Source organism: Streptopelia decaocto (genome assembly GCF_964273445.1).
Source record: "Streptopelia decaocto genome assembly, chromosome: 4".
Taxonomy (NCBI): Eukaryota; Metazoa; Chordata; class Aves; order Columbiformes; family Columbidae; genus Streptopelia; species Streptopelia decaocto.
Window position 1 is genome coordinate 45,181,188 of NC_138658.1, and position 24,156 is coordinate 45,205,343.

Genomic DNA, 24,156 nt, shown 5'->3' on the forward strand with positions numbered 1-24,156 from the left:
CCATTCCCAGGGGGGCTGGTGAGGTTTATTCTCCAAAAAAATGAACAATAGCGTCCATGTTAGGAACAAAGTTATATAGGTAGAGGGTACTTATCAAAAATCCTGATGAATTTTCAATTTCTTACTTCGCATTTCACAATATATTTCATGGTCTGATTTCATCCTTTAAATAAGTTCTCAGAGGCTTTAGAATCATAACCTAGCCAAAACCAGCAGGCGGAAAGTGGTAGGAATAGTTTGGTGGTTTCTTTTATTGAGCCAGGCAATGTGGATACTTCTGCTTCAATCTGTTTCTAGTTGTTTATCTCCATTTAAGGAAAAAAAAAAGTATCCATGCATAATTTTGTAATTCCCTCAAGGATATCACTGTGTTGCTATATGAGAGATACAACATAGTATAATAGAATCTGTTTGACAGAGCTCTGTAACTTGAGTTCCCAAACACCATGCAAGGAATTTGATCAAAGTGCTTTCAATGTAGAAGAGATACTTCACTATAATATTTAACAGTAGGTCTAATAAAACAGATACTTTATTTGGATGATGTTGAGTGACAATAATAAGATTCTCATTTTCAGACAGAGTCCACCTTCACTTGATTGTTGTTTGTGATCAATGGAGAAGGTTTACTTCTCATCCTGTCTCCTGCATCATTAGAACTATCCTGGAAAAAAACATTTGCTGTACACAAATTGACAATAATTCTCTTGTATTCTCTTCTGAAGTTCTGGTTCAGGAGTCCATATATGATAGCATTAAGGCAACTGTTGAAATAGGCCATGTAATAACTAGATACAAACAACCACTCCGGAATCCTAGGGATTATAGTTTCTGGGTTGACAGCCACAGCAAGGCCTATGAAGTTCAAAGGAGCCCAGCAGACTGCAAACAGTACAAATACCACAAACATGGTTACAAAGTTTCTGAAGTCATGTGGTTTCAGTCTGGGGTTGTTATCTGGTTTAACCCTTCGCCTTACTTGAATAACGAGGATCCATATTCTCAAGTAACAGAAAGTAACTATGGCTATGGGAAGCAGGAAATGGAAAAACACAACTGCTATTGTATATGCTGAGCTCACAGACTGTGCAAATGTACATGAGTAAATCCGGGGGTCATACTGTAGCGATCCCACAAACAGATTGGGCACAATAGCAACAAATGTTAGGACCCAGATAAGAACAACATAGCACAACGAATTCTTGTCGCTGTACAGCTTGTCGTATTTGAGACTGTGGCAGATATAGCAGTACCGATTGATAGCGATGCCTGTAATATTGAAGATCGATCCAATGACACTTAGGCCCATCAAGAAGCCGCTAATCTGGCAGTGAAGGTATCCCAGATTCCATCCGTTGTGAAATACAGATGTGAGGACCAGTGGATACGGGTAGATTGCTACGACCAAGTCGGCAACTGCCAGGCTTACAACAAACACATTTCCTGTAAAATAAATATTAAAAGGCAAGTATTAGTTTTTCTTGCACTCTTTTCTGTCATTTCTGTTCTCAATATATTAATGACTAGCTTCACTGGAACACTTTAAATGTAATTAGTTTCTACTTTCTATATCAAAATTACGTGTCAGAAGTAAGACACTCATTTTTAATCTAAAAAGTAAGTAACATAACTTAAGCTGTACTTTTAAAAAGAAAACTGTCTTTGATTTTAATTACCATGACCTAATATTTTTATCATCTCATTTATTTGGATTCTTCTGATCATACAGACTCAGAAATTATACCAAATTAAAATATTAATAACTTTAAGCCCTGCTTTGGTTTTAAATATATAGTGTCTCTTGAAAAATCAAATAATATGGTTAGTAGTCAGTTTCAAAACATTTACCTTCCATATTTAACTTAATTCCCATTCCCTACGTTGCCCCTTAATTTTTTCAAGTCCTGAAATGAAAATCTTTTTTCCACTTGTATTTCAAGCTCACTAATGTGACTTTAAAAAATCGTTCTTTTTTTTTTTTTTTTTTTTTTTTTTAATCTCATTGCCAGCAATTCGTATTTTGGTAAGTAGCATCTTTGGAATTTTAAGTAAAAATTTCTAAGAGTCTAGCTGAGCACAAACTTAGTTGTCTTTCCTAAGCTGAGAGACATACTTCTCATTAAAAGGACTGATGCTGGGCAGTGACCAGGACAGTTCCCAAAGAGTAGCAATGCCATATTTTTCTCTGCCTCCCAACTGGAAAATTAAGCAATGATCCATTCTCTTGGTTCATTTGTTAATTTAAACAAAGACATTATTTTAGATTTGTTAATTCTCAACAGAACTTATGTCTTTTCTCCATAAAAAATTGAACTCATAATGTTTTGAATCAATATCTTTTGAGCATAGATTATACATTCTTTTTTTAGTTGCTTAAATGATAACTCATATGAATTCCTCCTAGACATTCTAGTTTCTAAAGAGAAGGTCACAATATACATCAATATAAATTTTGTTATTTTTTAAAAAATAACTACTACATGTATTAGTCTAGTTATTCATGTCCATATCTACAGAAAACTATAAATGTGTATCGATATGTACATGTGTGTAGGTAGATAAATCCAAGTGTATGCATGTAGACATAGCTCTGTGTGTTTGAGATTATATTTTGGAATTCTAAGATTATTTATTGAAGATGAAATATGAGCTCCTATTGCAACCTATGAGAAAAATATATTGCTAGATTATGTAGAACTTCCTTATTAACCCAAAGTGGGCTTAGTGAACTCTTTTATGCATTTATTTTGAGCAGATAAAATATCAATAGATAAAAATAGGTTAAAAGGTAAAATTATCTATGGACCAATAGGGCATTTTTACTGCTATGATTCTCAAACCAATACTTTTTTAATATATTATCTCACATATCTTAAAATGCGTATTCTCTTACTAATCACATGTTTTAAATGGTCAGGTAGAAATATTAAATCCACATACACCTACAGAGAAAAGAATAGAAATTATCTAGCTTGGGATGCTACTTGTTGTTTTTTATTTTTTAAATGTTGATACATGCACGAAGCATCACATTTGATATTTATACTGGCAGATGGGACAAATGGCCTCAGTTAAAAGATTGCTACACTAGTTAAATATATTTTATATCTGGTTTCATAACTAACTTCCTCTTGATGGTTGTTGTAGTTGTTTTTTCTTTTGCCCAGGAATTCACTGTCTGAAATACACTTATCCTGAAGGCTTTGGCAGAATTCCAGATCATTTCAACACAAATAGAATATCTCCTTTAAGCAGAAGACAAGTGAAAAAAACATTGTTTTCAGAATTTGTCCTTGATATAGTACAATCGATACAATAATGGATAAAGAGACTGTATGAAACTCAGAGCTCTGTGTTTATCTTATGAATCAAGATGTGGAAAGTGAATGAAAAGTTGCTGTTGGCAGGGTTTTTTTTCCCTATCCAGAATATGGCAGGTTTGAGGAAATGGCACTATAGAAACTCCAATGGAAAAAAAGAGCCAGGACATGTATTTATATGCAATACTTAAAAGAATCCTATTTATATTTGTTTAATTTTTTTCTGTTTAGCTGAAGACTGCCCATCCCAAGCTTCTCTCTCTGCCATCCACTGAAAATTCTCCTGGTGCTCTCCATTGATATTGTTAATATTATCAATATTTACACACTTGAGCCAAAAGGTTCAGCTATAAGAAAAAAGCTCAAAGTGTGTAGAGGTCTTCCCTTTGTTGAAATAAGACATGTGTTATACTTATCTCTGAATACTTCTAGCAGCCCTGTGCTTTGGATGTAACTGAGTAACTGAGTCCAGGAAGAGTAGGCGCTCTGGCTTCAAATCAGCCAGATTTTAGGCTTCCATAAACTGGTGCACCATGGTTGTCCCAGCTTATCTTCTCAGTCAGCAGCCATAGAGCAACAAACTCTGAGAGTCTTGGAAATACAAGCTGCTTCATATGGAAATTGAAGGCTAGGAGGATATCCTGGGAGCCTGTCTTTTTTTAAAAAAAATCATAAGCTTGGAAAAGAAGTCTCAGGCTGTCAGCTTATGGTTAGCATGTCAGCTGGATGACCAAAGCATTGGGCTAGAAACTGTCTTGAAAACAGATACCTGCTTGCAGAGAAGACTTTCAACCTGCCTTTCAGGTTTAACCTCAAACTTGAGTTCAGATACTTTTTCCCTTGTGATAACAGAAACTTTTTCTTTAAGAACGGGAAGTTCAAATAAAAATGTGTTTGAGATTAGTTTGTTAGATATTTGGAGGTTCATTGTTTCATACTCTAAAGTTAGATATGAAATTACTTTGAGCTTTCACATGTTATATAACATACACTTTAATAATATGATCCTAGACGTAGGCACCTGCCATCAGTGGAAAATATGGATATTCTATTAAATTCCCATATATTTAATGGCATATTCTGAGATTAAACTGCTGTGTTTGTGGAACACCTGGTATTGTAGATGTGAGTTCCATTAAATATATATATAGGAAAAATTTAATTTTCATCTTCAGCATCAGGTTTGAACAGAATGCTATAAACAAAGCCTGAATTTCCATACTGAACCCTTTAAAAACCCACATAACCAAAATCTTTAATAACTCTTCCTTGAACAAAAAGTATTTGTTCTCTCTAGAGAGTGAGATCACATTGCTGTGAAAAAAACATGATTTATGTAACTTAAGAATGCATTACTGTGCATTAATACAAGTTGGCTGAACCGAGAAGGTAGAGGTTGAATTTCTTGACTTTGACATAAGTCAAATTAACTTTAATCAACTTAAGCAGATGTGCTACAAATGTATGTGGGAATATAGATAACATATTTGTAACCAGCTTTAGCAGGCTATGCTCTTAGATGAATTCTAGAGCAACATTCCATTAAGGATTTTCGCCATTCTTACTGAAAAAGATGCCTTTCTGCTCAGCACACAGTAACATCAGACCTACCTCCTGAATAAAAAGCTGGTTTAAATCAACAAAAAACTAACAAGTGCTCTGCCAGACACTTTGACTTCTCCAAGAGCAAAATGCAACATGAACTGAGTGTAATAACTTTGAGAGATTATTTAAAAATGCTTATGGGATTGTTGTGGTGTCAAAATGAATATAAGAACATCAAATAAGAACTACATGATGTAGTTGTATATATTATGCAAACACAAATAGCAACTTGTATCTGTGCAGTATAGACAAATTACTATGTGGGTTCTTATTCCCCTAGATTTAGTGCTAATTATGTCCTTCAGTTAATGGGAATTAGGAAGTTTCCAGAAATGTCTAGCAACTTAAATAAGTGCAGAATATCAATTGAAAAAGTTACAGATACTTAGTCTAAGTGATGTTGAATGCTTCCCATAGACTTAGACTGGAGGGCTGAGCACTTCATCAGCAGATCAAAAAGGATTAATTCTTTCTGCAATATTAGGAGAACTGATACGGTCTGCAGAGCTCTTACCTGAAGTGCTGAGACGATGAAGTATTTAAACTCCTCCAAAACTTTTAGCTTGAGCAAAAAAAAATATATATTGTAAAAAAGGGTAATGGCTCAACAAAATAACAATGTTTTGAAGCATTAGGGACTCCAGCTAGGATTTTTTGGCACTAAGGAAATGTGAATTAATTGTAGAGAAGTTCTCATTTTGTTGGCAACACTGGTAGGGCTACTCTCATCCCTTTTTTCGCAGATATTACGGTACCTACTATTGTTTGTACCAGGTTGCTGTTTCTATTTACCTATTTCAAATTATTTCCCACATAAATAATGTATCAGCTTATTATAACAAATGCTTTCCAGACACCATCGTGTTTTCATCATGTTGCTGCATTTTTAAGTATATAACACTTCTTGTTTACACATTAGTGTTTCAGGTTGCACCAAATTTAACTGAGGGATACAGAATCTTTATGCTAACTGGAGAGATGCTTCTGCTTCTAGGTAAGACCAAATAGTATATGCAGCTACCGTCGAAATAATGTACAAAGTTTTTGTTCCAATGGCCATCAACTTGGATCTCTAATGTTTATTTTTTAAGTATATCTTTAAGGAAAGAAGACAGCATAACCATTTGCAATGTTGGACCAGTTACATAATCAAACTTAATTTCTAACTACCAGGTCCATGCCATCCTTATCTACTGGGTTTTTTTATTGTTTGTCAGATATTTCCAGATACGTTAACAGTCACTTGTGATTGTTTCATAACTGGGCTTAATTAACAGGATGTTTTGCTATAAATGTAGAACAGGTTTTCTAGAAGCTATAATGCATTCAAATATAATATTGTCATGATTGTTATGACCACAGCTTTTACTTGTTAAATAGCACCAAGGTTTTTATTTACATTTTAAAGTACTCATTTCTGATCACTCAAATACTTCTACTGATAACTTACAGATTTTTTTTTTAGCATTTTGAAGTGTTTCTCATTAATCCAGCCTTTCCTGAGACTGTGAATCTGGGGTTTTATACTGCCAGTTGAAAACAAAACTAAGATGAGGTGCATGCTAATGAATTCCTGCAGCAGGAAGTAAAAAATTTAAATGTGGTACCTCATAGTTATAACTTAACACAGGATTGTACTAACACATCTACACCCAGCAAAAGTGACAGCATTGATAGATAGCAGATAAACCATCTGGTTTAGAAAACTAGTCACTGACCTTCACAACTGAACAGCAGGAGCAAATTAGTCTCTGATTGCAGAATATAAGTTATCACACGAAATAAGGCATTGGGCTAGTTTATGAAGAAAGGAAAATTAGAAAGCTAAGTGTAATACTTAATTGTCAAGGTTTAATTGCAAGGCGACAATAAACCATTGCAGATGCTCTCTGTTAATCCCTCCACCCTCCCCGCAGTGGATAAAGTCCTCGCTAGGGGAAGGTGACAAGGAGGAAAAAGGGAGAGAGGCTTTTAAATTGGAAAAAGGTTTTAAAGGCTTTACAAATGGTACTAATAAATAGAAAAAATATACAAAATATACAAAACTAATCTTGAAATTCCCGGGCTAGAGCAGCGTTTAACCCCTCCAGTGGTGGGTGGAGCTGGCGTGGTTCCAGCAGCTGCAGGGCAGGCACCTGGAAGTCCTGGGTGGGACTGCACAGCAAACCAGAAACTGGATGCAGGGATGCAGGCCTGGGACCAGGCCTCAGATTTGCAGGCACCACTGGCAGGGTCCTCTTCAGATGCCAGCCATGGTGGGAGAGAGTGAGACCTGTATGATCTCCCTCTTATATAGCGTGTATGACGCATATGGGGTGGAATACTCGGTCAGTTTTAGTCACCTGTTCTGTCCACTCCTCCTTGCAAATATGCCCCTCTCATGACACAATGTGTGAAATCTTATCAATATTCTTGGCCGTCATAGCAATAAATCTAAACATGAGCTTCTTCAGCATTCCATTGGCCACTCTTGTCTGTCTTGGAGCACAGTGTCCAAGAAACATGCAGGCAAAAATTCAGAAAAGTGCAGTTACTTAGAAGAACTTAGCTGAAAGGAAAATTCACTAAAAGATAACTGGTCTTGTTTTTAACAAAAACAGGACATTAATACAATATGCTTCATTTTGCCACTAAAAGCTGAACTTCTTCCTTACAAAGGCGTTTTCTTAGGCTTTCCTACTGGTCATGCCTCTGCTTCTCTCACGGCTGTTTCCATGCACAAAATGGTGTCTCAATGACAGGTTAACACTAGATTTGTTTCATATTCCAGGAACATTTTTGCTCTGAATGTTGTTCCATTAACATTGGTATTTCACTTCTAAAACATCACAAACAACTATAAAGCCAAGTATTGAAAGTTGTTTTTGTGAGTGCCTAATGAAAACTTAATGTCCTTCTTCATGTACCTGGAGACAGAGCTCAACTCTACATGCTCAGTAACTCTTCTCCCTGTGACCTAAACCAGTCATAATGTTTCAAGAAAAGGAAGACCTGTCCATAATCTTTCTAGGCAGCACAGTTTGGGATTCCACAGAGGCTGCATGCAATAAAAATTATTAAGTGAAAATACCTGTAAGTGGGGTCATTGGCCACTGTTTCTTAGGCAAAATCCCAAAGCCAAGTAAGGCTACCTAGGTAAGTGAGCATGCAGACAGCCTCAGCTTCACTGAAGAAAGATTTGAAAGGTTTAAGAAACTAACAGTCCTTGGAGGTCAGCATCAAAATAGCACAAAACAGCTGAGCAGAAATGTAGGAATAAATATTACATAAGCTCCATTTACTCCTGGGAGCCTCATTCTCTTTACAGATCATAATATCAACTCCCTTAGATCTGAAAAGCCTATTTTTAAACTAAAGGCACTATTTATAAACCTGACCTGAATCAAGAAGTCCATGTGCACATTAAATTTTAATAGTGTGATGGGCCTGTGGGTTTTGCTTCTCATTAGCAAATTAACCCTGATGCTCCAGGTGGTGATGCAGGGAAATTTGAAAGGCTTAAAGCCCACAATGTATCTTTTAGCTTTAATCACATGCAGAAAAACCTTTCTCATTCCTTTTGAGGTGAAAAAAGACCTTGTATTACTTAGCAATTTTCATAAAACCTCATTCAAATGTACATCTCTGTCACATAACGGAAGGGATTTTCAGACCTTCTATTAATATCATTTGGTTGGGACAGTAATGAAACCAGCTGTGTAATTATAGACATGGCAATTGCCTGCAGCTGTAATGATGTCAGGTAGCTAGCTTGTTAGCACTGAGCAGAGAGTATGAAATATTTATGGTTTGAACTCATTTATAATCTTACTAAGGTAGAAATTCTGAGTATCATAGACAAGTTCAGATCCTGGAGGGACCTAAATAACCTCAATTGTTAACTGCAGTTGATAGAAATTCACAGTGCTGAGTCTTACAGGTCTGGACAGCTGGAGAACTATACAACAGTATATTTGAGAGATATGAAAGAACAGATTTGTTAAAGATTATGTTATCAGAATGATCCATATTGTAATACTTTATTCCAGGGTGCTGCAAGTTGAAGAAAATTTGACATAATCAGCACAGCATAAATGAAAGATCATTATGATGCACTCTGAAAATAAAATGTTATACTGTATTTAGATTCTAGTAATTATCATAAAGAAACTTGCAGTGAAGCTGCAGCAACAATTTAATTTGAAATGCCTATGCCATCTTCTGGCCAAGAAGATTAGATGCATGAAAGAGTAATTGGCAGAAAATGGCAGCAAGGAATTGTATAATACTCAGAATAAAGGAAAGGAGGATTTTGATGTCAGGTCCAAGTTGACTGTAGCCAAACAGTATGTAGATGCGATTAAGTAGTTTTGCTGATATGCCAAACAGCGTACAGTTTTCTGTGACTTTAGCACCTGCCATCTTTTTCTGCAGTCCCATGGCACATGTGTGAGACAGCTACTGCTCTCCTTCTTACAATCTAAAAATATTTGGCACTGCTATTTTTGGTGGTTCAGTCATGAGAGGAAAGCGATGTGAGTTTTGCTGTCAGGCAGAGAAAGGAATTGAATCCATATGCTGGATGAGTGCTACAGACTTGGGGATGTACCTTGCCTCTGGCAGTTCTGTATGACATGTCAGGGCTTCTTTGAAAATAACTCTTGTATTGGACCTCTCACATGATAGGACTACTTAATTTGTACTAGGCAGTAGGTTTAGTATGTGCACAGGATATCGAATATCTCAGTACTGGCAAGACTGAGGTATTTCTGCCTATTGTAGGAACAGACAGAAGTTGACTGAAGATCTTTTTGTGGACCTAAACTTAAAAATCAAGAGTTGTTCAGGGCTTGGGTGTTTTGTAAGGATTTTTAAGAAGTGCAGTTTTGAAAAGGACTTTAAATAATAGCAGTCAGAACTACCAGTGAACCTCAAGATACAGTCATCTTTCTGTTACATTATGCAGTGCCAAGAAATATTTTGCTTTGAGACTCTACATAGTAGGTTTACATCCAAGATATTTTGCTTTAGAAGCAGCAGCAAATTGAGCAAGGCTTCTCTTCTTTTATGGAACCCTCTAAAATTTGATCAGAGTAATATCTAGCTAATACATACTTACTTTGGTAACTAGATTGTAAGAAACTGGCACTGTCATACAGTTTTGTAGTTTTATAATACTGAAATACCAGATGAAAGTGGCTCTTGTTAAACAAATGGTCCTGAAATTGAAGTCAACAATTCAGGTTTTTAAACACTTAATTGACAAATCTCCAGTAGATGTTGATAAAATAAACAGTTCAACTGCTGTTTGACAAAAGTTTGAAGTGTTGCACTCATATTTCCTGACACTCAGAATTAATATTGCTATAGTTATGTGCCCCATTCAGTATCTATTAGTGTTTTATTAAGTTCTATAGGTGCTTTTCACCAAAATATGAAGTCATGACAACTAATCCAGTCAGACATAATTCTGTTTAAATGATTAACTTAGGTTTTGTTTGTCCACCCAGCCAAGGATGAACTAAGACATAAAATAAAACAGCAAGAAGGCTTGTAATGACAATGAAGTGAGTGAACAAACCCTGCTGTATTGCAGGCAGAAGTTAGAACCCAGGGCAGTCAGGCGTGGTGGTGGATGCCTCGAGTTCTGCAACCCTGGTTTTGGCTCTGGTAGCTGCCTGGACTGCTCTTTCTGCAGTTCACTGGGCTGGTGTGTTTTCAATGTCAGGACATCTATTCCCTTTGAATATCATCCCATTTTACCATGATGACAATATTTTGGAGACCAAATAGATTTGCCTGAGTAACTTATCCACTTTCACAGAAGGGAATTATATTACCGCTTCTGATTTGATCTTTTCTATCTCTAATTTCTATGATTCATTTGGAGGGAAAAAAATCCTGCAGAACAGTTTGTTTTCCAACAAGGTGTTGCCTAGATGTCACAGAACGCTAAGGTTGTCATCACAGTTCAGCAAGCTGTATGAAACCGATTAGAATAACAATACTGCTGATGTCAGAGGATCATGCTACTGAACTGCATCGCAGCAGGATCAGCTAAGGGTACTTTTTCAACCCTTCAACTGTATTTGCATTAAAGACTGGAAATAAATGGAAGGACAAAAATGGTACTATCACAGTAATATCACTGCTCAGATAAATAAAACTAATAATACAGTTCGGAAACTAAAATAAATGGAAGGGGAAAAGTGGAAAAAGGCTAAGAGGTATGCTTGTGAAATATAATTATGTTTTGTATTTGTACAAAATCTCATAGATTAGTCAGGATCAATGCTGGAAAATGTTATTATACAGCCAAATCCTTTCCCCTTGACAAAACAAGTAGGAGAAAACAGGAGAGTGAAGGTGCAACCACATAACTGACAGCAGACTTCTATACTGTATATAATATTGCAAACTTGAAATCCCTTTCCTGAATCTCTTTGAAAGTCACGGTTTCATGTAACAGGATTTTGTGGCTGAATTTATCCATGGAATTATTCATGGGAAGAAAAAGAAGTTAAAAAAACTCTTAAGTCTACAAAATAATCAATTTTTTTCCTGTTATGACTAAGAACAGTATAGGTGGTCATTCAGTTAATCCCACATTTGATTACAGAGTTCAGAGTAGACAGCAAAGCTAAAGAAAGGAGTTCTTAAAACAGTCTTCCCAGTTCTTTCTCCTAAAATCAGCAATGGTAGGACTTTTGCCAGGAAACTGGAAAATATCACTATAGAAAATATCACTTAAATAAAGTTAAACACATATTTACTCTCCCTTCCTCTACCCATTCTCTATTCCTCTATTCACTTTCTTCCTTTTCTTATTTATTCCATCATTGCATGTCTTACTGCTTTACAAGCCAAAGTATTTTACGTTTATACCAGAAGCCTTTTTCCTCCCTTCTTTCCTCTTTTTTTGTCCCAGGTTCCTTTAAAAAGGTGAGAAGGTTCTCATGTGACACTTCCACCTTAGTAGTTCGAGGATTTTTAGGGGATATTCCATAGTGTCATTTTCAAAGACCCAGCTGCCTCCAGTTCTTCCTGCCTCCATCTCATTTCTTCATTTTCTCTTTTGTGCTACAGCAAAAATCCAGAAGTTGGGTGGTCCCAGACCACTGGGGGACAAGTGAAACAGTATCAAATAACATGGGGAATTCACTAGAATAAGTGTGATTTTAATTGCAATACTAGTGGGTTCTGTTCATTAAATTAACTGATGGTATCAAGAACTCTTGGTCTTCTGTAGCATCAGAATTGCATTTAGCACTGGAAACAAAAAGAAGGACAAAGAAGTGGAACTTGTATACACATGGCAGCAAGGCCAAGGATCTTAATACCTGTCTAATGTTTGTCTATTCCTCTTTATGAGAGGGAAATGGGAAAACAACAGTTCTGATTAAGAGAGGGTAAGATCCCATGATATGTAGTTCCTTTCCTCTATTAAAAAAATTATAAAACCTGAGAAATTTACTCCAGTTATTGGACCAGAATAGACTGTTGTAGTCCTACCCTGGAACACCTACACTGTCCTCCCATGTCTGTGTATATCTGCAGCCTGCCAGCAGAATCCCTTTCTTAGCACATGTCCTTGCAATTTGGTGAGCACAACATCAACTGCAGGGTTCTGCACCTGCCACGCTGGGGTAAAAATGCAGTAAGGAATACAAATTAAACCTAAACTGGTTACCCTAAGTGTCAAGCAAATTCAAAGTACGACAAAGCAACAATTTAGGTTTCAGCCAAGTTTCTTAGAGCATGTTGGTGTGAGAAATCTATTCGGGATTGCTGCAGCAAGCAATTAAAATGATAGCCCTAGCAATTTAAGTGTGTCAAAAACATAGAAGCATTAGTATATTTTCCCCCTCTGTATTATTTAAAAAAACATCAATTTAGATATAAGATACAGAATAGATTATTAATGAATTAGGTAGTTTATGCACTATTCTCCTGATTCATTCAGGTAATTAATTATCAAATTTTAGCACCTGTATAGTATAGTTCACTCAGAAATAATATTTGTTTGCTAATATGAGATGTATATTTTAAACTAGCCTCCTGACTGCGGGTTACACTTGAAATTTTATATTAAAGGAGAAGGAATGAAGACTTTGCTATACCTTAGGTAAAATCTGTATTTTAATTTGTACCAAAAAGTTGGGGGAAATATAAAATTTCTCTGCACCTAAACTTTTTTCCTTTTCTTTTATTTCCAAAGGATCTAATTTCTAGTGCTCTAACAGAACTACAACGGACTTGGAGAAAAAAGTTTCTCAGTTCTCTAATGCTATCTCCTTTGCAATAGTCTATAGAGATCTTAAGAGAAACTTCAACATTTATGGCATTTGAATGACCATAAAAATATTTTCATTTATTTTAAGGGTCCCTAGGATTCTTATCTTTGTACAATTTAGCTTCTTCATCACAAAAGCAACTGGCAGTACAGATGAAATAACAGAGAAAAAATGACTATAAAGAATTTATATAACTTAAAAAATATATTCTGAAGTCATTATTCCTTTAATTCTTCAGACAAATAAAGACCTGAGGGGTTTTTTAAGTATTTCTTCTGGACAGCCTCAAATATACACTGTGACTTTACTGCAGGCAAAAAATGAAGCTATTTTAAATAAATGCTGATACTTTTACAGTGTTCAGTGATATGAACAGTACTGATGCATCCTCTAGTTAGTCTGCTACAGGATTCATGATGGTGTTTAAAAACATTAAAATGGTTTAAATAATTTTAAATAGAATGTTTAAAACAAGAACTGTAACCCTACCTAAGCTCTTCATAGTATGAAATGTTTGGAATGTCCTCCATAAATGGGTCAATTGATATTTACTGCATATGACCGAATATGGAAACAGGATGCTTGGCTTGCATATACTGTTACACTTGCAGTTAATGAATATCACTCTGATAAATCTTAACTATTTTTTTGCCTTCAGACTGAATGATAAATCTTCCACAGATGTTGGCCATGGTTTGACCAGGTTCTAGAAGTTACAATGAGAAGGGGAAATCATTTATTGCTTGTTGCTTTTTTTTTTTTTTTCCTTTCATGATGACATTTTTCACACAGCACAGAATAAAATTTTTAATCAATAATTATTTGAGACAACGTTGTAAGAGAAATACTCAGGTATGATTGCTCTTTGACATCATAGAAGACTTCAGGTACTTCTACAACGTACCTTAATGAGCCTGCATAACTAAGGTCAACCTTGTACAGGACCTTCCTTCTCTTTAGTAAATACTGACATACAACTCCAAAATATTACAATATCCTCTTGGTTAGTTAATTAGCAAATTCATTACTTTTATATTCAATGCTTATTAGAAATGAAATTGGGTTTCGATTTGTGCCTTTTATCTTAAGAGTATTAAATTAAGTTCTTTACTAAGAGCTCACGTACATGGAGACGTAATTTAGCATGCTGATGAACTTGCCAAACTGTTGCATCCTTAGAAGCAGGCTTTTGACTGGAAGCAGTTGGTTAAAATAATTATTTAGCTTACTTCACTGACATCCGATAAGTTGAAGTATTGTAAGTAAGCAAATAAGTGTCTCTGTGTATTGACTGTATCTCATAATTTTATTATTGAATTATTATTTCTCTCCACCTTGTTTTAGCTACTTCTCTTTCTCTGGATTTTTCTTTCATGACGAGTGGTGTGGAATTTTTCAGAAAGCATGTATTTTTCTATTGCTTAAGTCTACAATGAAATATAATATTAAAACCAATATTTGCTGTCAAAAGTATTGGATTTTGTATTATAATAATTTCAGTATGGTAGCATTTAAAAGCTAGGTTATGATACCTAATCTGACATATTTGTACCCATTGATTTTTGTTATGACTCAGAAATATCCTAAATACTCACCTTGATAATCCAAACACGATTTGTAAAATCAAGTTCGATACCTCCAGTATAAAAAATGTGAACCCTTTCTCTGTGTGAAAATAAAACAGATTTGAAAATAAAATAAAACCTTAGTCTCATAATACTAAGTATATAATATCTTGGCTACTGGAGGTCCTTTGCTTTTATAATAGCTATATTTTTCTTGTACTTCTTTCTATCTTTGTTTAAATGTTAGAGGGAGTCTTACAAAAAAAAGCTTCTAAGCAAGCTGAAAAGCTAAATATAGACAGCTAAAGATAGTATCCTTTGAAATATTCAGTAAAAACTTTGCTTGTTCTCCTTCTGAACCTTACTCCAGAGTTCTTCATCTTTTTTTACATACAGGTTTTTAGTGTACCAACATACTTCATTATTTAACAAAATTTAGCAAATCAGAAGTCAACACTTCTGCTTAGAAAGCTAAAAATAAAGAACGCACCCAAAGAAAGGTGGGATAATTATCTCAATGAATATATATATATGTGCATATATATATATATATATGTATATATAAAATCCTTATCCTGAAGAGATGCCAGAAAGAAGAGATTCTCTACTATCACTGTATGTCAGTACACAGATGCAGCATATTTATCCTATGTTGCAAAACCTGACCTGAAGTTTATTATGAAAAGGATACAAGTAGTGAGCAAATGATGTGGTAGCCTTAGCTTCAGACAGCACCAAATAGTGCCTTTGCTTTTCTTTACTTTTGTCTATTAGGGAATAATCACCTTATTTTTTAAACAGTAACCTTGTAAAATGGAAGAAAGTGTCTTCAACATCTCAGCTAAAGCCTCCCAGATTTTCTTACTTTAATTTAAGAAACATCTGCATTTAGCTTTGTAGGCGAAAAGCTTCCTTCGACTGTTTTAAAAGCGAAAGACGGCTTGAGCTCCTCAGAGAGCCACTTTAGCTGTTTGCATGTATGACCACAAAAAGGTCTGCTTTGGTAGATTAATGCATTTTGTAACGTAACAGCAGAAGGGCTTTCCCAAAAGATCTGAGAATCCTTTACTCTTTGGAAAGATACGTAAACCCAGGCTAATAGCCTTAATTTGTGTGAAATAAAACTGGTCAGTCCATGATGCAGAAGGAAGTTTTTTGTAACGTGTAAAAATACTTCTTCAAACTCTTGTATTAAATTGTGTGTGTCAGTCACAACCACCAGTGGGTAATCGTAGTATTTGCTGTTATTATAGTTGTTGACTTGAATATAGACTTTAATTCATATTTTAGGAAAGTCCAAGGGGATTTTTTTAATAAATTCCAGTACCTGGAAGAGGAAAGTGTCAGTTCTTTACAATCTTTTTAGGTATATTTTATTAACAAAGTCAAGCTTCCTGTAAATTTGGTGTGGCATGAAGTTGAGCTAGCTAGAGCTTTAAAACAGATCTATTAACTTTCTTCTTACAGTGAATTCAATGAAGAAAACCACTTAGACAGAGAAGAATAAAAATAAACTAGTTTCTCCCTGCCTTTTTTGTATTTTCAAGACAGATCCTTTTTTCCAGATTGATTTCAGTCAGTTCAAGGACTTTGATAGTCTCCTGTGGTCCTCTTCTCCCAATTTCTTAGGCTTGATCTGTTTTCTGTTCTTCTCAGACACCTCAGTCCCTGCTGCAGCTGCAAACTCTCTTTTTCTTGATGCTTTCCTGTGGCTGGTCTTCCTCTTGGCCAGTGCTTGCTTTTTTTTTGATGCTGCTCAGCTGCTTCTGAGGGACAGAGTAATCTCCCCTTCCTTCTGGGGGATCAACCTCACCCCAATATGTCTTTACTAACAGACTCTAGCACACAGTGTGAGAAAAAAGGAAACACCTTTAGTTTGACTCAAGGAAGAGAACAGTGGTTACACTTTTAATGTTCCAGAAAGTTTCCTGAAAAAGTTTCTTTTAAGTCTTCATGGAATTAAAAACTTATGCCAAACTGCCAAGTCAAACAAATGAACAAACACATTCAACCTTTTTCTTCCAGGATAAGAAGAAACAGTTATAAGATTTTCAGTAGATGTATGAAAGTCAGAGGTACAAAGCAGGAACAATTTCAGCAGTGCCAACAAAGTATCTACCTCAGCTTGAGTCATCAGACCTTTACTCTGATGGTTAATTGTCTGAACATCAGACCAAGTTGGAGACAGTATCACTGACAAGCAAGCATTGGTCATAATAAGAACTTGTTCCATACTGCTGAACAACTCCCTAAAGTGGGAAGAATAGGGGGTAAAATAGATGGTAAAAGTGACAACATGGCAGAACTCCTTCATATGACTGGATGCTGAGACAAATAAACAAACAAAAAACACTGTAAGAGAATGAGAGTCCTAGTGTAGGGAGAAAAGACTTTGTCAAAGACAAATATGTTCTTCTGGAGTAAATACATTAAAATTAAATTACGGCTGTTAAAGGCGAAAATAATATGGCATTGTTCCTTAGTTAATGTTCCCTTTTAGTAAATCCTGTCCTATAGGACACAGTACGTTTTTGCTACAAGATCTGTTTGGAAAGGATATAAGAAAGCTGTTGGCATGTTAGTTGCTCAGTATCTTTAGGCAAGCATAACTGAGGTTCAGCTCTTATTAATCAAGCAGCTAATATGAAGACAGGAATCAGATGTTAGCTTCTTACTATTTCTCTTTACCAAAGAGAATGTGATTGTGTTCTGTGGACAAAAGACACACTAGAGTCCAATATTTTGTGCCAATATGCAGCAGCTGGCTTGGTTTATTTAATCAGTTCTAGTCCATAAGTTTTCATGGAACTAATGCTGTAGTTCCGTGCTCCATACCAAGCTCTTAGACAAAAAGAAGAAAAAACAATATATAAAAATGTGAGAACCTTCACACAAATCTCTAAATATATTTTATAAAAGTCAGAGAATCTACCCTTCACCACATCTCTAGAAGGAAATATAGATGTTCAGTTATTTACAATCTGAAGTGGGACCAGCACTAAGTGGAAGGCACAGGACTGGATTTTGCCAGTGCCTCACTGTGCAACTTTTAATTCCTTTTTGTCCTATGAAGCTATACTCTTGCCTTGTATTTGTATTCCTCCTTTTCTCAACTTTTGCCCATATTTCTCTTTCTCCAGTATCTGCAAATTTTGTATTTATAACCATTCTGTGGACAAAAATCTGTATTCTCAGTGTTACATAGGCTATTGTATCTAACAGTATACAGTTAAGAAGAAACACTTAATTGATTTATTACTATACTTCCATTGCTGTCTTCAGATAGATAATTAACATTTAGCATACAAAAATTAATAATTTTTTATGGCAATGAAGTTCTCCTCCCTTTTCTACCTGTCTCTGAGTGAGCAAAATAGCCTAAAATGCACAGGATGCTAATCACCGAAGAATGATAAAATTCTGTTATCCTTAAATGACATAGAAATTACATTCCTGCATTTTATTGTAATAATGAGGACTGTAATACTAACTGATTGCATGAACATTTGTTCAACATCTGGTTTGCTATTGAGAAATGCTAGAATCCAAGCATTACAGGCTGCCTTTTCACAGTGAACACGGCTGCTCTTGCTCCTCTCCTGTGGAGACACTTTCTAAAACACAGTTCCCTGGGGGCAGGAGGGAAGTGGAGATGGTCTTTCTGCATCTTCCTGACACAAATGCATCCAGGAGCTAAAGCTCAGCATGGTAGTTTCATGTGTTTAACATGCTGACATTGTTTTCTGTGAAGATGTACACACAGTAACACTTTGATCTGTATGTGTTGCTTGTATCAGTTTGCTTTCTAATGAATTTACAAACAATAATTGAATAAATTCATATAGACATGTAATGATGACTGTTGAACAAATATGGGCCATGCATGGCTGGAAATAATCTTAGTTATATTGTGGAAAAGAAGTATGGACTGCTATGCATTTGTACTTCCATAAGTAGGGAAGATTATTGAAATCACTATCACCTCTAGTTCAAAATGAAAATTTAAATTTTAATGTAAATTTGATTATAGTTAATATAAGATTTAAGATTTAAAAATCACCCTATCCATGAGTTTAAGTTACAAATTAACCTCACAGCACCTTCAGTTAGTCATACAAATACAGAGTACTTGGACTATGATTTGTAATATTAAATGAGTGCATTAGTATTTTTAATGTGATAATCCTATTGTTTATATATAAAATGATTCACTGAGAACACCAGTTACTATACAGTGATCTCTCAGTGTTCCCTACAGCATCTCGATCACTGAGACTATTAATCTTCATACAAATGAAGACAGGGAATCCCCAGCCCCCAAAAAGCCAATGACAGAAGCCTAGTAAAATTTTCAAGCCATCATGAATACGTCCTGTATTTTTTATTTCTCAAACTCATTATTTTTGCACACAATCAAGCTCTTCAAGGAAGACACCTGCAAATTTCCATTAGCAGTAATTGCTGCATTTTATTATTTTAGTCACTTCAACCCAAGAAAAAATGACTAGAGTGTAGTGATTTCAAAGCAATGCTTTTCTAGAAGACAACTCCAAGAAGCAATAGAATTAAAATATTACCTTTTGGCTATTTAAAATGTTGCTATAGTAAACTGCTTCAGAATTTTTAAAATCAAATTCAGAAAAAGCAGCATGAATGCAAAAAACCCCACTTTAATGGGACCTGAATAATGCTAATTTTTTAAATTGAGCATAGCATCTTTTTGAGTTCCAACATTCTAATTCATTACGATGCAGTCTCCAAAACTAAGAAATTATGCATAACTTGTTTCCTTGTAAACTATTCTGCAAATTGAATTAATTTATTTGCACCTAAGTGTGTTTAAGAGTGAGTAAAAGCATCCCAATAGATTCACTCATACAAAGTTCTGACCATACCTTTGAAGCAAATTTGAGGGTAAAAAAACAGATATATCAACCTTTTCCTGGCAAATGTTAAAAAAATTAAAATAATGCTTTTTACAGAAAGCAGAAATATTTCCCGTTCTAAGCTGAACTTTGTATGCATAAATAAATTGACATTCTAAGTGGAAATAACTCATGCGGAATACCAGAGAAACAGATGACAGAGACCTATTGCTCCCTCTAGAAGACATTTCTGAAACAATTCCTGGTTAAGTGCTTGTTTTAAACATCTTTTAGGCACTATATGCTGTTCGCTGATGGTGCTTTTCCTTGCTATACTGTAAGATCAGTGCTTGCTGTAGAAATCCACCTAGATTTCACAGATCCTTTTCTGAGCGAAGGGATTATTTATTTTTTTTTTAAATCTCATTAATACTAAGCTGGATTGAGAGGTTAATTTAAAAACCCTAACACTTAGTACAGCCAACTTTGTGTCTAGTAGATTTTGCTAAAAGGTCAGAAAGCAAACCTTCTATTTTCAAAAGAATGGTGGTATTTAGAAGGACAGAGCTGTAAGAAATTCTGAGGTTCCAATAATCTTAAGAGAGCTGCAGCATGGTCATGTCCAGCCTGACGTGAGCCAGGAGAAGATATTGAAGATATATCACTTCTACAGACAGTAGATTAGTGGATTGCTTCCAAAATTATGCTGGCTTGTTTGACTTGTTTGTTTTTGTTTTCTTTTGGGTTTGGTTTTTGTTGTTGTTTGTGTTTCTGTTTGTTTGTTTGTTTTGTTTTTTTCTTTCATTCTTTTTCCTTCTGTGTTCTTTGATTTCTTCTCCCCTTCTTCTTCCCTCAGTTTGAAGAACAAGTAGCAGAAAACACATTGCCTCTAGAAGATGAACTCTGCTTCCAGAGCACTGATGTTCCATAGACAAAAGGAATGAGGCATTTGAAAGCACCTTAGCCACACTCAGATCAACTCTTTTGCTTCCTTTCTTTCTTTTACTGACAAATTGCTGTTAGATGGTATATGGAGAAAGACAGCCTCTGGAGAAAAATGTTTCATATTCCCTAGTCTAGTAGATATGTGAGAGGATATCACAGTGTTCTCCACTGAGTGATGGACAGCTTCTTGTCCTGAAGGTTTTATGTCATTCTGTTGAGAAAAAATAGGTGTCTTTGCCAATGGCATGTGTCAAGTTAAAGTGAATTTGATTGTCTTTCTTATATGGCTGCTGGAAATCTTTAGAAACTATAATATAAATATCCTATACTTGTGTTCTTGACATTGTAAGCACAGGATAAGGTCTTATGGAGGTTGTACTAGAATTACTATTAAATTATTATAATTGTTAAATATCTAAAAGAGTAAAAAAAATTCCTCATGTTCTCTAGCAGAAGATTACCATTAAACCTACTTCCAGTCTTTCAGGTAATTTTTTATTCCAACTGGCCAACGCTTCGTATGTCATTTAATGTTGGTGCAGTCACTTAAGTTAACAAATATGTCAAGCCTGTCATCCTCTCTTGCAAAGCTCACTGTTTTGTGAATATAATTTCCTTCTTTGCTCTCAGTTCTATTTAAGAATGAATACAAGTAACACAGTGAATTCACTAGCCTGAGAGAATCCTCCAGTTATAGACTTGTATTCTTACAGCACAGAGGAGTCATGAAAGAAAAAGTGAAAGACCAGTGTTTGTGCTACTACGCATTCATGTGACCATCTCTAAAAAGGGCTCCATGTTGGAGAGGAATTGTAATTGTGACAATCCTTGCTGGAAAAGTGCTGCTATGGGATGTGTTCACCTTCTGGTACATTCAAGACCAACAGAGGTGATTATGTTACCTGCCATTTATGTGTCTTTTCTTATGATTGTATTGGAGGAAAACTTTCATGTCCTTGGTTTTGCTTGAGTTAATCAACATATTCACCGTAACTTTGAGGAAAGTATAGAGGTTCACAGGCATTGAGAATAAAGCTATTTTACAGTTTCTCAGATTTAAGTCACATACATTTGTCAATGTGTCCTTCACGAGGCTTAAAATCAATAATTACTATTCTCCCATAGTCTTTCCAAAAAATAGACAGATGTACTATAATTTTATTACATTGAAGTCTATCTTATTATTTCAGCATATTTCCTAGATGAAAATAGAAACTCTTACTAAAACTCATGTTCACATCCTTGGCATGCTTGACTTTTAACTTTTATTTAACAAAGAAAATTGGTTTAAATATCAAACAGCAGGAGCATTTTTAGATCTGTGCATGTTGCATTTTCAGAAAGTCAAGAGAAGAATCCACTGTTTCTACAGGCTGTTTCTCAGCTGTATTGCTCTTTGTATGTGCAGACACAGGTTGAGAATGTTCTTTAAATCACCTCATCCATCACAATATGAGATATCCACATTTCTTGGTCCCTGGCCATTTAAGAACAACATGCACAAACAAAAAAGAAGTCAAAAATGAAGCACGTATAATTCTCAATTCAAAATGACATATGCTACCTACTGTAATAAGTATAACATCAGAGGTTAAAGTGTTTCACCATAGGAACACTTTCTGTTCTATAACCTGGACAGATGTTCATTTTATGAAACAATGAGCTTTTAGACGTCTATTTATTTCTGGTATTCACAAATCTCATGCTATTGGGAGCTGCAGCAGATGAACACATATTAATTTTCTGGCCAGTTGTTTGAGCTACAGGTCTGTGAAATAATTATTTTTATTTTTTGCTATACACACAAAAATATTATAGTATTTCAGAAGATATTTTAATTATGTCAACAGTTGGAATCCTGTTTATTAGCAACGTTTTATTTTGGCTCAGATCTTACTCTGTATATTTAAATTAAAATACTTTTTAAAAGAGAGAGCTTATATGATAATTTAGGAAAAAATACGTACTTCCCTAGCCACTATCGCTAATCCATAACACTTTTCCTTGTACATGACTGTCAACTGGAACAAAGAGTTATACACTGAAAATAATAAACAGTCCTTGTAGTCAGCTTAATCAGAATGACTCAGTGTAAGAAGATCTGCAAGGAAGAAAGAGATACACAGCAAATGTAAATTGTCCAGGGTCCTCAAAGCATTTCTATTAGCCCCAATATGACTACATATTTGATATGGACAGAGATTAAGGTTGGAGGAACTTTACTTAATCTTCTGAACCCTTTCTTTCTCCATTAGACTAGAAAGTGTACAGATTAAGGCTTTGGTTCATGTCCAGATCATACCTATATGCAAAACGTCTCTGGAATTAATCACATCCAAGGGAGATGAACTCTTCAGGATCCTCAGTTAGTTTTAAGTTTTTCTGAGATGAAATGATCAAATCAGTATGAATTTGCATATTTGACAGCAGAATTCTGCCCACTGATTTTTTGAGAGCTAGTAGCGTACTACTTGTGAAAAACTCTGCCATCATTGGAAATGTGTTTCATTTAATTCAAGGATGTCATTAACTCAGTGAATACTTTTGCCATAAAGAAGATTTCTGTCACTTCATTAAGTTTAAATTTATATTTGTAATATGCTTTTAAAAAATCCTATATAGTTTTCAAATGTGGATTAAAATATATCTGGGAAGACCATATTTTAGGCACCTCTTTTCTTATGCAATAAATTACACATATTTATGTACTTGCCAAGCTCCACTCATTTCAAGTAACACTAATAACCAACATGGTCTCAAAATTCAATGCTCAAAGAAAAGCCAAATATAAAGCAGTGACGACATCTCTAAAAAAGAAATTTGTTGGAAAAACAGATGGATGTCGAAGTTGAAGTTACGAATCTTTTCTGAGCCAATATTCTGTAAATCTAACATTTTAAATGTGCAACCATGAGTGGGTCCACAAAAATATTTTAATAAAGTAGTAACTTAATGACTTGCACACAGTGCAGCTCTGTTCTCTCTCCTCATAATGCTTGCATCTGTAGTTTAAATGCATTCCATCTTCAAAAGATCACAGTCAGGAGAGACGACTTGCAGAAGTAAATAACTGGATATTTTATGTTTCTGATAAGAGAAATTATACACTGGATACCAGTTGATCAAGTAGCTACTAGTCTTCCTTCTCAGAACAAAAACAAAACCAAAAACAAAACCAAAATTAAAACAAAACAAAAAATAACTTATTTACAAAGTAATTAAAAAAAAAAAATTACTGTGGAAAACATTATAATAGTATTCAAAAAGTGACAAAATAGATGTACAAGCAGCAACCCAGTGTGTGGTAGCACTGAATCTTTATCATTACTTTTTAAACTAGGGTATTATGCAAGCTGCATGTGATATTTGACTGCGCTCAGTATGCTATTCTAAGGAGTAAGCAAACACGCTTCCTGCACCGTGAGCTGCAGTGGAAAGATGGCTATACATCTTCTATAAAAGAAGTATTCTCCAACCTATTTGCTAGACAGGATACAAACATCACCACGATTCTTACAGCTCTCTGGGGAACTGGCTGAAACATAGTTTGCTGGCAATTTAGCTGCATTTGAAATGGCCCTAA

General features: G+C 35.1%; 1 protein-coding gene across 1 annotated transcript in view; it reads right to left on the reverse strand.

Moving 5' to 3' along the window:
- Positions 1-574: 574 nt before the first annotated feature.
- Positions 575-24,156, reverse strand: part of MTNR1A (melatonin receptor 1A) — a gene marked incomplete at its 3' end in the record, with an annotated part of 54,171 nt that continues 30,589 nt past the window's right edge. The window contains exon 2 of the mRNA XM_082051165.1: positions 575-1,443. Coding sequence (XP_081907291.1) covers positions 575-1,443 — 869 coding nt within the window. The remainder of the gene's footprint in view (positions 1,444-24,156) is intronic.